This window comes from Anguilla rostrata, chromosome 8, assembly GCF_018555375.3.
Source record: "Anguilla rostrata isolate EN2019 chromosome 8, ASM1855537v3, whole genome shotgun sequence".
NCBI classification, from domain to species: Eukaryota; Metazoa; Chordata; class Actinopteri; order Anguilliformes; family Anguillidae; genus Anguilla; species Anguilla rostrata.
Genome location: NC_057940.1, coordinates 29,118,878 through 29,131,591, shown reverse-complemented (window position 1 = coordinate 29,131,591; position 12,714 = coordinate 29,118,878). Strand labels below are relative to the sequence as shown.

The 12,714-nt window shown below is 46.2% G+C and overlaps 1 protein-coding gene across 6 annotated transcripts in view; it reads right to left on the bottom strand.

Annotated features, from left to right (window-relative positions):
* nhsl3 (NHS like 3) overlaps positions 1-12,714 on the bottom strand; it is a 60,024-nt gene that overhangs the window by 6,617 nt on the left and 40,693 nt on the right. For 5 of the 6 annotated variants that reach the window (XM_064347578.1, XM_064347576.1, XM_064347579.1 and 2 more), the window contains 4 exons: positions 1,274-1,429; positions 1,037-1,080; positions 814-952; positions 113-220 (listed from right to left, as the gene is read on the bottom strand). In XM_064347578.1, coding sequence (XP_064203648.1) covers positions 113-220; positions 814-952; positions 1,037-1,080; positions 1,274-1,429 — 447 coding nt within the window. Of the gene's footprint in view, positions 1-112; positions 221-813; positions 953-1,036; positions 1,081-1,273; positions 1,430-7,197; positions 7,414-12,714 lie in introns of those variants that run through there. The other variant, XM_064347581.1, reaches the window with a different exon arrangement.

Genomic DNA, 12,714 nt, shown 5'->3' with positions numbered 1-12,714 from the left:
CATAAACAAAAACTTCCAGTTATATAAGCTGTCTGAGGTCTAACCAGTTCTAAATTAATTCAGCGAGCAGAATATGAATACTCAGTTGATTTCCTGGAGGTCTCGGACATACCCAGCTCTTTCTGGACATGGTGCGGTATTCCCATTATCGTGGTCCTCCTGCTCCTCTTTCTGCTCTTATCCAGCCTCTTCACAGGGTTGAGCGGCTTGAATGTGGAACCTGTCCAGAGTGGTGATATATGGAGAGAAATGAAGGGAAACAGTCAAGTCCACTGCTGCCCCTCAGCAGTGATGTTTCAGCCTTGGAATGGCATGTAAGCACAGATATGCAGCAGTAAACTGCAGCTGTCTGTTATTACGAATGTCTGCCTTTCATTACATCTGAACCCCACAGAAAATGAAAGTCTTAACTTTGAGCAGAGTGCAATGCACAGGGGATTCCTGTTAGTAAAACAATAGAATAAGAGCCAGTGGGAAAGTTCTAATACCAAGGCTAAATATAGCTCTGTGTAGTGTCATGTTCCACATCTCATTCTGTGAGTGGTATTTCATAGAGTCCAGCACCTCATTTTCACAAAATGCAAGGCATTACATTTGCTCTTTTCACTGTTAAAGCTGCTGTTTTTAGCATTTAGAAGCTTTATTAACTGAATCATAAGCTGCCTAATCATAGGGTAGAGAAGGAGAAAAGGTTGTGGTACAGCAGGTCCCACAGTGAGTTCCACAAGCACTGCAGGAGTGGAATACTACAGACCTGCACCCACGATCACTGCGATTGGGCTAGACAGGATTGAGCGTGCAGGCTCAGCGTACCTTGTCGTGTCAGCGCTGATCGTGTAGGCGCGGTCGACCCGGTCGATACCGTCTCAGCAGCAGTGCTACCCGACTCCAGGGAACCTTTTCTTTCCTGGGCGTCGGCATCCTCCTCTGGCTGCAGACGTGCCGCAGCCGACTGTAAAAAGCAGGCTCGCATTACCGGCATGTTCCAGCAAACTGCAGCGATGCGAATAAGGTGGACATGCAAACACTCACGTACACTTATACTTTGGTCGTCCCCATAATCGGCGCCATTATTGTGTCCTGTAGATAGAGGGAGAAATTGGGCACAAGTTAGTTTTAAATGAGTGACACATTTAAACAAGCAACAGATCGAAAAACTGAAGAACTGTGCAGCAGATTAAAATGAGTTTCCTAGTGTACAAGGCATGACCAATCGAAGGCAGATCTCAGCATGTTCACAGGGGCGGTGAAGAAGGGTGAGATTTGTGCTCACCTTCCTGCTGCAGGATCTTCAGACCCTCCTGGGCCTCAGTGTGCAGGTCCTCCAGGTACTGAGGCCGGCTCCCCTCAATGAAGACGTTCTCCTGGTAGTGCTGGGAGGCCGTGTAGTGGACCGTGAGCTTCCTCTCATCCTCCTGCTTCGATACAGCTGCAGGGTGACAAGAAATGGTAGAATCATGTTTAAGAGAGCCCAAGGTCATTACATGAAATCTATATGAACAGCAGGAAGTGAGGTACACTTTAACAAGGGACTTCATGACATTTCACAGCTGGAAAATGAACCGAAGCGAGGGAAGTCAGAAAGTGGTTTCACCAAAGACTTGTTAACCTGCAGCTTGCGAGACTTTTTTCTCGTAACCCGAACACCACCAGTAAATGCATGTCAGCATAAAAGGAGAGTGGAAAATTCAAATTATGCGAGTTGTCTTAGAGACAGGTGTCTCCTTTAGAACCTACACAATGAGACGTAATGATGCATTAAGTATAAATAAACTAAATGTGCTCTACGGTACCAGTTACTCATTTTCAATTCATTTCCATCCCCATACCTGTGGGCAAACAGCTGTAAAACGAATAGGGCCATACACTGTGAATAGACATGAGAGGACTGTGATTAGGAGTCCTGGGATGTGTGGTTGATTTTATAAGAGAACAGACAGTAAGGGCATAGTGTGCATGGTCCCTGCTCATGCCGTGCGTCCCTCCTGTCAGAGGTGAGTCCACATCTAATGGAGTAAGGACAGGGCGTTTGCTCCGAAGCGCCATTTTTGCTTCGCTGTTGAATGAAAGGGAATATAATATTTCTGGGATGTGTGATGCGGAATGTCTTTGGCAGAGAGAAGCTGCATAAATTAGAGAGAGATTAAAGGGAACTGAAGCAGAAGGCTGATGGCACTCTGGAGTGGATCAGGCTGTGCCACAGCAGAACAGCTTTCACAGTCACACAGCAATTCAAGTAGAAACACGCACACACACACACACACACGTGCACACACACACACACACACACACACACGTGCACACACACAGATGCAAGCACATCCACTTTTGCACAAAAGCGTGTAAGAGCCAGAATATTGTAGGGAAATTATAACATTGTGGGAACAGAAGGATCTCTGACATATAGGGAAAACAGAACTGTGACTTGGCAAATTAAATCAGTAAAATGTAAAAAGAATAAATAGGCGGTAGTGTTGCTTTACCTACTTAACCAATTTACTTTTACCAATGAAACACCATGCCTAGTTATTTTCCACATTAAATAAACTGCTTTATACGTGAACTTACAACATAAAGTAAAACGTCTTGAATTTTGCACTAGACCGTATAACCAATTACATGGCCAATGATATGTAAATTGCACTGCAAGACAAAATAAATAATACAGTAAGTTTACAAATGAACAATCAAAGCAGATTATCGCCATGGGGACGGATCATGAAACGCGCTGCACATTTAGCTTTTTTGTCATTTATTTGACATCACTGGAAGAGGCTCACTCAGGCATGGTGCCCAGGGCAAATGACTGGTCTGAGGATCTATCCCTGGGTCAACCCTCCCTCAAAGCCAAAAGCTCACCAGCCATCTGTCAGCCACAGTCAATCCAAACACCTCCTAAATAAGAACATAGCTGTGCTTAGATCAGTTCAAACACACATTCATACAGACGGTCACTCCAAGTCTGTAAAATAAAAACCTTCAACGTTTCATTTAATAGAGAAAATGGGGAAGAGAAGCCTTAAGGTCCATCTTTGCCCCATGCCAATGAGCACTGTTATTAGGAACATCACTCAGAGAAGAGCAAAGAGGTTCACAGAAAGTTACTTAAATCTGAAGGAATGGAATCCTGGGGAGTCCCCTTGTTGCACAAGCAGTATAGTCACAAAACCAAGATGCCTTGCAGTACAGGGACATAGGCACTGCAGTATATATCTGCCGGGATACATTTTAAGGACATATCTGTGACAAAACACAATCAGGAGAGCACAAGACTTCCATATACTCTACACTGTTTTTGTAAAAAGTTATAATGTTTAGTGGAGGAAACAGCAGAAAAGTAACAGCTATATGGATAGACGTGCTTGCGGTGAATGCGTCAGCGCTGCCTCCCTACTGAGCCGATGAATGGCGCCGGGGGCATGTGGTTCTGCACCTCTAACACAAGGACAAGAGCAGACGCATCAGCAGCTCGCGGTCCCACGGAAACCGCCGAGGCGCGCATGGTCACCGGGGCGACAAGATTCCCAAAGGTCTCTCGCCCTTACTCGCACAGCGTGGGTGAACATGCAGCAGCGAAGAGAGGGCCGCAGATCTCATATTCAAATTCACTAATGCAGTGATGAAGGACAGACACAATCAAGAGCTGCCAACAAGCAAGATATTCAGCGCTGATATTCAGAGTTAAATTTTTATATTTGCATTTGTGAATCTCTGGCACCTGCACTCTACACTACCAGACATGTAAGCACTATTTTCCTTATATGCAGCACTGTTTTGCATACCAGTAAATTCTTAGTTACAATTTCCATTTTGGGTAGTTACTTGGTCAGAACGTGACTAATCACATTTTAAGTGTCTGTAAAAGCACAAAGTGAGAGCACATGTTGAAGACAAGCCACCTGTGTGCTGACCACAGTAACCATGCCACTTTTGACATGGTCACATATCGCACAATTTAAACTCGGATCTCTGCTGATTAAAGACTAGCCCTTGTTTCTTTCACCCACAAATCTCAGTCTCAGCAAGGGATTTAAGTGCTGGTGATTTTTATGATGAAAATAAACTAAAAAGTATTTTGACTTTTAACTTGCCGTAATGTTGACTGGTTTTCACAGCCAAACTGTGGATAAAGGCTGTTCAATACAGCATGTGCTGTAAACACAGACATGCTCTTTTTCACAGAATCCAGGAGCTCCCCTGGTAATCTCAGCAGTTAATCTTAATGGAAACAAATTCCTGACCTTTAACCCACCCAGAACCAGCTTCTGTCCCCTCCCCACCTCACCCTCAGTGAGCATTTGGTAGGGCCCTCCATGACACATCTTTTTAATAATTCAACAGAACTTCTCTCAGCAGAGAAAAGCTCAGCTCATCCAGCAGTCTGCCATAACTCCATTTGTTCCTACATTTTTTTAAACAAATACTGCTTTTCAGCTGGCCAGCATTGTCTGTGTGTGTGTGTGTGTGTGTGTGTGTGCATATGTGTGTATGCATGTTAGTGTGTGTGTGTACAGTATGTGTGTTTGCATGCAAGTGTGTGTGTATGTGTATGCGTGTATGTGTTATGTGTGTGTGTATGCATGCTTGTGTGTGTGTGTGTGTGTGTGTGTGTGCGTGTGTACGAGTGTGTGTATGCGTGTGTGTGTATGTGCGTGTGTGTATGTGTATGCATGCAAGTGTGTGTGTTTGTCAGGAGTAATACCCATATTATCTGCTGACCGGTGGCATGTGCCAAACTACATGCCCACCTCCTACTGTGCATGCACCTGCGGGCAGTTACCCTGGTTACTGCACAGCCAGAGAGCTCTGACCCAGTGTTCCATGAACTGCACAGCGACGCACGTGACGTGGCACAAGTCCCCAGTCCCAGCACAGCAGACGGGCCAGAGGGCACACCATGGCATATGTGCTGAGGTAACACCAGGCCAGTCAATACCCCCACCCCCCCAAGGACAATATTTAAACCCTCCCACATGAGGAGATTAGCAGGGTTGGCTCACTCATGAAGGCCTTGGATCAACATGTTAAGATACTGGTGTCAACTGCCTTAAAGGTAAAAGATTCTTTTTCTCTCAGCAGAAAAATTCTATTCTACGTAGTATTTCTGTGGTGAAACAATGGGCTTGGTATATCAGTTATTGTCTGTATCAGACTGGAGTCGTACGTTACTGCATTTCCCCAAAGGTTTAAGAGGGGATTGAATTGAGGATTGAGATTGTGTGGGACCGTTTCTAACAAAAATAAAATGAAAAGTAACATAAGACTCAAGTCACCTTCAGCCAACCAATAACCTGCCCGAACAGAACAGGCACTCTATTACCCCCACTCCTCTGTAAAGAGTGAAATCTCATCCACCACGTCCCTAACGTCTCGCACACAATGGCACAGCCAACTGAAAGGATAAAAGGTTTCGGTACAAAGAGGAAACCAAGTACACCATTAGCAAAGCTTTCCTTCGGCATCAACTTTTAACCTATGGGACTATATCCCTCCCTTTGGGGGCATTAAGTAACACGGGGGTACTGTAATTACGGTAGCAGCAATGCACAATCAAGCTCGTTTGGAGAGACGGGGAAGTCAAACGGCAAGAAAATGCATGTTGGTCAGAAAGAGTATGAGTGAGCGGGAAAAAGACCCCATTAACAGACAGAGTTAGTGTTTTGAGTTTATAGTATTATTGGTTCTGATAGAATGATATCACTGACAAAGGCAACCTATCAGGGCAGTGTGTGTAAGCCTTTTTCTGAGATTCACGCAGGACCTTGAGACAGGCACAGTCTGTACACCCCGGAGTTAGGAGACCTTGGTAAATCATATTGTGTTTATCTATAAATCATGATTGCATTGGACAATGAAATGAACAAAACCAACACAAAAAATACATACATGCATTAATTATGGATTGAATCTGTTGCTGAACATTAAAAACAAAAAACAAGAGTGATTTGAATGTATCTGGTCTGTGATGCAGTGAATATGTACTGCACTGGTGCAGCATGAAATGACTTCAAATCAGTCTCATTCAGATGTGTATCATCTCTTACTCTGAAACAAACCAGTTAACCAGAAGACAAATTATTCTGATCTATTATATTAGCATTGATGCCTGGTACCCATTAGTCCTAAATGTTTATAACTTTCCCCTTGCACGTGAACATATTTACATTGCTGGGTAAATTACCTTGAGAACAAACAGAGGAAGAAAATACGCTTATGCACTTAGACTCCCTAATGTAATGAGAGAGAGAGAGAGAGAGAGAGAGAGATGGAGTATGGTTTGGAATCCTTAACAAGACTCCATAAAGCATGCACATGTCACACAGTTCTGTCTCAATTCCCCCTTGACGGAAGATTTGTGTGCACTGAGGAGTTCAGTCCAATCCACTCACACAGAGAGTGCCTGTCTGTGAGAGCTTTGAGCTCCTCAATCACCCTCAAGCCCACTGATACGCATTTAAAAGGCTGGGATTGGGGTCTTAGCTCTAGTACGCCTTCAGCCCCTTTTTCTTAATGAGCAGAACGCTGGCATCCGAACACAGCCTGCCTGGTTTGGAATCACAATTACGCAAGAGTGGAAAAATCGGGATCAGATCAGACGCCCCTCTCTTCCTACCTATGAGACATCATATATCCTGAAGTCATTCTGGATCCACGTATCTGGGCGACAGAGTGTCAGGGTCGATTTACATAACGTGCCACTTTAGAACAAGGGTATCCTGTCACCCTCGATCAAATGAAGATGCCTTCCAGGTAGCTGTAGTCTGTCGTGTACAGACAATGTTGGCTCAAACCTCAATGGGCTACATGGCATAATCTCTTTAATCAGATTACACAGTCAGTCTAAAAGCCATTTTTGGATCATTGAATTTATTTACACCAGAAATGTTCAGTCAGTTACACATACGCCATACTCTGTTTTGTTCTCGATGCACGTACAAGTAAACTGTGAAACTTTGAAAACTGTTGCGAGCTGTAGTATAGCACGTCTGAAGTTCACAGTGACCTCGATGAAAGGTTTTCCTAAATCACAGAAAACACTGGCAGAAATATGACACTGCCTATCAAAGCGCCCTAACAACTTCAAACAAAGCTAAAAGCTGAAGCTGCGCCTGCTCTGCCGCAGCCCGCAGATACCTGAGGGGCATTACGAGCAGCGTCTGAGCAGCGGTGGAGCAGCGGAAAGGGTCGTGAACTCACCCCTCTTCTTGAAGACGGACAGCAGAGAGCGAATGTTTTTACTCAAGAAGACCACCATGTCTGCCCGGGGCCGGAGGCTGGGACCATGGCAGGAGGGAAGCCAGCGATGGGAAGGAGTGGGAGGCAGCGGAGAGGAGAGAGAGGAGGAAGAAGGAGGTTCTCCAAACAAACGCAGCGAGGAGCGGAGGTGACGGGGCTGCTCTGCCGTCTCCCGGCAGACCTCTGAGGGATAAGCAGCCGGACACAATGCGAGCCTCTGTGCGCCGCTAATCCCAGCTGCCCGCTCCCCGCCGCCTCCCTCCCCCTCTCAGCTGCCCCGCCTCCCCATTGTCCGCCCGTCCCCGTCCCCGTCCCCCATCCCCGTCCCCCCCCATGTTCCTGTCCCAAGTCTGGGATGCACAGGTCAGACAGCGGGGTACGCACGTTCCTCTAGTCTACAGCCCCCTTCGAGATGGGAGACCTAAAGACCAGAATCAAAGAAAATGTGCCAGCCCTGGAGGATGGCATCTGTGCCAACTCACACGCGACCTGCAGGTGGTTCTCCTCAACTCTCTCTCTCTCTCTCTCTCTCTCTATTTCTCCCACATGCCTTCCACATGCCTTTCTTGTTTCAGACAACACTTCAGAAAAGACTTTATTCATTCTCTGATGAAAAGGTTTCGAAATTAGGTCCACATTTGTCCTCAGCTCCCCCAACCTGTTTTTCTCATATCCCCATTACTATACAGATACTTCATTAGAAGTTACTGTTCATTCCAGCTTTGGGGGGCAGGGGTCCAAAACAAGAGCACAGACTGAAGACTGAAAAACAAAACTCAATACGAGTGGCTAATCCTCTATTAACCCCCGGGTCGCCCCTTTTCCACATGGGCCGCGAGCACAGCATGGGAGGACCCTGAGAGCCGCCCTGCCCCCCCAAAACGATGCCCCCACGCTCCCGTCACCAGTCCCTCAGGAAAAAGGGCGTACCCCTGAAAAGCGCCGGGCCTGTGGCTCCCTGCTGTGATCAAACGGGCGCTCTCGGGCAGTGCAACCAGGCGTCTCACTCCCATTGGTGACAGAGACACTCGTCTTGCGCGTGTTAATGAGAGACACGCCGTCCTCATCCCAAATCTGGGCACTGAGAGACCAGGCCTCAGGTCACATGCTGACGGAGGAAACTAAAATACGTGTCATCATTCAACAACTCATCCTCTACAAAATGTTTCTCGAAAGCGGCCATGTTGACAGAATTCTTTTTTTAATCTACTCAGACAGCCACAAGGACCGGCGGGTGGGCACATTTGGAATTTTAACCAGAAGGTTGTGGGTTCAACCCCCGCGTGGAATGCAGCTGCTGAACCCTTGAGCATGCGACTTAACCAGAACTATGTTAAGCGCACAGAGACCAAGAGCTCCAAAGAGAACTGTAGTGAATGTGAGCCATGTTGTGCTGAATGAGAGCGTCTTCCATAATAAATAACCCCGCGCGAACAGGCGCATCAGGCACAGAACAATGGGAGGAAACCTGAGAGACACACAGATGAGACTGAATGCTTCCCCTCCTCCTGTCAGCAGATGCTTTCCCAGGGGGCTGGAAGCTGGGGTTATAAATAGTGTCTGTCCATCACCCCTCTGCCCTCCCTCCTCCCTCTCTCTCACTGTGTCTGTCTCCACGTCAGACTGCTCAACCCACGTCTCTATGCAGCTTCCTATGGACAGCTCCTACTGTGTGTCTATGCGCCACTGAAGTCTGTGCGTGTGTGAGAGAGAGAGAGAGCAAGAGAGCGAGTGAGAGAGCATGCCTGGGAAGTGGTCACAGCTGTTACTACAATGAAAATCCCCAGATACAGGTGCAATAGTCTATAAAGGAAAGGAAAACAAACAAGATGATGCACCTGATGCAACATGTCACTGATACACAGTTCTCAGAGAATCCTGTCATTCCTGGCACTTTAATAGTATAAGAAACATTACTTCCACAGCAGGGTTCGATGCTGCCCCAGTAGAACTGTTGTTCGTCCTAAACTAAAGCGTCCTGGCTGGCAGGGCCCCGGGGTGGGGGGCGGCTGTACCCTGCCCTGTCCCAGCTGGGGAGACACGCTCTTCAAAGCCTTATCCCCTTGCTCGCTGCGTCCGGGCCAGAGCTGGAGGCTGGCAGCCGGGCGTAGAGCAGAACCGGGAGGACCTGGCCATGTGTGAAAGAGCCCCAGCAGCGGAGCCATTGTGGAGCAAGCGGGGGGACCCGCTCCACAGACAAGGGGGATTAATCCCCTATTTCTTTCTGACTTCTTTAAAAACACTCCAGCTGGAGGGCCGAATTAGCACCCGGCGCTCGCCACAAACACCGACAACGCACCGGCGAAACGCTCCGCGCTCAGCGCAGAGCGACAAACATGGAAACATCCACCTGCACCGTGGTGCGAAAGGCCGCGTGTTTTCTGTGCCGCTGCATAATGGATGGATCAATTAAAATTCAGGGAAAGGCTGTGAAAACGGAGTGGCCATTTAGATCTGCTCTCCAGCCACCGAACCCTGACTTTGAAAACCTTTGTGCCGGACATAAAGACAAAAGCTCCCTGCAAGAATCAATGGCTACTTTCCGGGGGTAATGTGCATTGACCTTTGACAGTACAGAGAAAAGAACCTAATCAGCCCCTCGTTTATTGTATCGACCAATTTTATTGTTCCTATTGACCGACAAAGCAACAGGTTTGCCACAGATATGATTAACTCTACAGACCCCAAAGATATATTCATATTACAGACCTGTCAGAGGAAAATTACTGTTCATTCCATGAGACAAGACAAGCATTAGCTACAGAGCCACAACAGACTCAAGAAAACTGCACTGCCTCTCCATGCAATGACACAAGCACACCCGAGCAGGCACGCAAATACAAAAACACAAAACTTAATCAGAAGTCCTCATCTCCAGGACAACGGTGAGGGGATCCCCAAAATGGGCCGTGGGCCCCCTGTTGTCCCCACTTGTGACACGCATGAATATTCAGCAGCAGGTCAGCAGAGACGCCATCTGGCACACGTGAGAGCAGGGCACCGGGCCGTAGAGGGGTGAGGGGCAGGGGGCATGACTGCAGGAGCCCAAACTCATGTGTGTACAAACGCAGCGCTCCCCCGCACACGCAAAACACGCTCCAGCAAAAAACACGCGATGCCCTGCTGAATCTTCCTTGGAAATGAGAACTACTGCAACGATTCCCCCGGTGTTCGGTCAGCTTTCACAAATGATTCAGACAACGACTGGGGAAAAACCAAAAGCTTCCATGATTTGTTAATACGACCACAAGCAAAGCAGTTTCTATGGTAACAAAGGCTTGAAGAGTTGCTCTTCCAATAGTGAGACAAATAGACCCGCTAATGAAAGAAACAAAGATGTCTGCCTCTTTCTGCCATAATGTTCCAAGATCTAATTTCTGTAGACTGAAGATAAGTCACTCGGTGACAAGGTCAAGCCTGCAATCACACAGTAATCAGAGCTGAGTCAGAGTTCACCCACCCATAAATTCCCTCTCACAAAGGGTTAAAGGGCCTTCGGACTTCCTCAAAAGATGAAAGGTCATGGTCTGACTAGGGTTGCAAATGGTCTGAAAATTCCCGGAAACTTTCGTTGGGAAGTTTGGAAATTCTGTCCAATTCCAATGTGAAATCTGAGCTGATACTAGTGAATAATTTTTGGAGGAAAATACATTTAAAGGCCATTCTAAATATTTTGGCATGTTTTAATAAGATATCCCTACTTAATGGAAATTCAGTTGAATTATAACCTTGCACTTTGCATCCTTCCATCCCACGTGCAGTGCACTTTTGCATCTCATGCACAGATAATTCTAAGCATCCCATTTAATGGGAATTAAATAGAAGTGCAACCATCTGCATACACAATGCATTCCCCCGGAAGGATTATTACTATTAGTAGGTTTAGCAATTATGTCTGCTTGTTATAAAGCAAAAGGTCTATGTTTCTATATGCATACAACATGGTGCATGCAGCCTGTGCAAATAACTCCCACAATTTCCCTTTTATTCCCGTTTCCCATATATTCCTGTGAATTCCCACATATTCCCCTTCATTCCCATGGGAAGCTTCCACCCGTGAATATTCCCTAGATTTTGCAACCCCAGGTCTCACCATTTCTAGCTTCCTTTCTCTGAAATGTTTGTTTCATACCAGCTTCTGTTTGGGTTGGAGCAGAAAGCATATGTGGAAGTGTTCAAGACTCATGACATTTTTGAAGTCTTAATAATCATAAATAATCTGACCTAAAACCAAACATTTCAGTGACCCTTCTTAACTAGTTTATTGATTTAATACTGTAGCTCTAATGGGCCATAAAGAATGCCTGAAGCAGTGGACATTTTCAGATGTTGGCTAAACTCATAAGGGACCAAAGCTGTTATACGTTATAAGTTCAATAAACAGAAGGAGAATGTCTGTGATATGGATGGCTTCAATTATTGTTGCTTTAGTGTTTCTACTCATATAAACTGCACTTGCATGCACAATGTTAGTGAAGAGTAGTATACTCTACAACAACAGTTTCCTTCTGAAACCGACCACTCCACAACTCTAGGCATTTTTAAGGACAGTAATGACTGTGATGCCACAAACAACACAAGACCAGGAGATTACAGAACATGCTTATTTTGACATGCTGCAAGGTTTATTCTGTGGAGTGGCCACCTGGGGTTGCTAGATCACTCTTGACACTAACGCCTGCTGGAATGAAAGCAAACTAAATTAAAACACTGACTAAACATTGACATTGACTGGAGTCAAGAGCTTGGAGCCACTTCACAGAACTGCAGGCCTGAAGTCAGTACGCACCCACACACGCACCCACACACACACACACACAGAAGCACAAGCCTGAAGATTCCCTGTATTGTGATCTGTCTGTCAAACAAACAAATACCTCAGAGGACGGAGAGACTCGAGGAGTAAACAGAACTTTCAGAATTATTCAGGAGCCGACAGTTCTTGTTTTCTAGAAAGTGAACCTGGGATTTATGACAAGCTGAGGATGTGCAATAAAAACAGCCACTCCTGCCTAACCTACATACTGTAGCAACCACAAACTCTTTCCTCACCCTTTTCGTTTCCTTACTGCAGTGCAAGTTCTCCCCAACCAGTAAAACGACTACAGTCACCCTCCATGGGACCATGCTGTGCTCACCATGTCCTAACAGGTCAACAGCGTACAGGCCAAGAGGTCCTAAAATTCCATCACACACTGCATCACAGCGCATGAGCCAGAAGCGGTTGAGATGGTTGCTATGGAAACAGAGGTAAAACAAAGACAATGATTTTTACAGCTGTGTCACTCAGTGGTCTGTAATGTGTTACACAATCCTGTGTAATTCCTTGTCTGTGACATGGATGATGTATCACGCTGGGAGGGCGGTTGTACTGGGACATGATGTCATTTTGGAAACCCCTTCTCCACCCTGTGGAAAACTACAGGGAAATATTTTTATTTATTTATTTATTTATTTTGGTAGCTACTCAACAAGAGC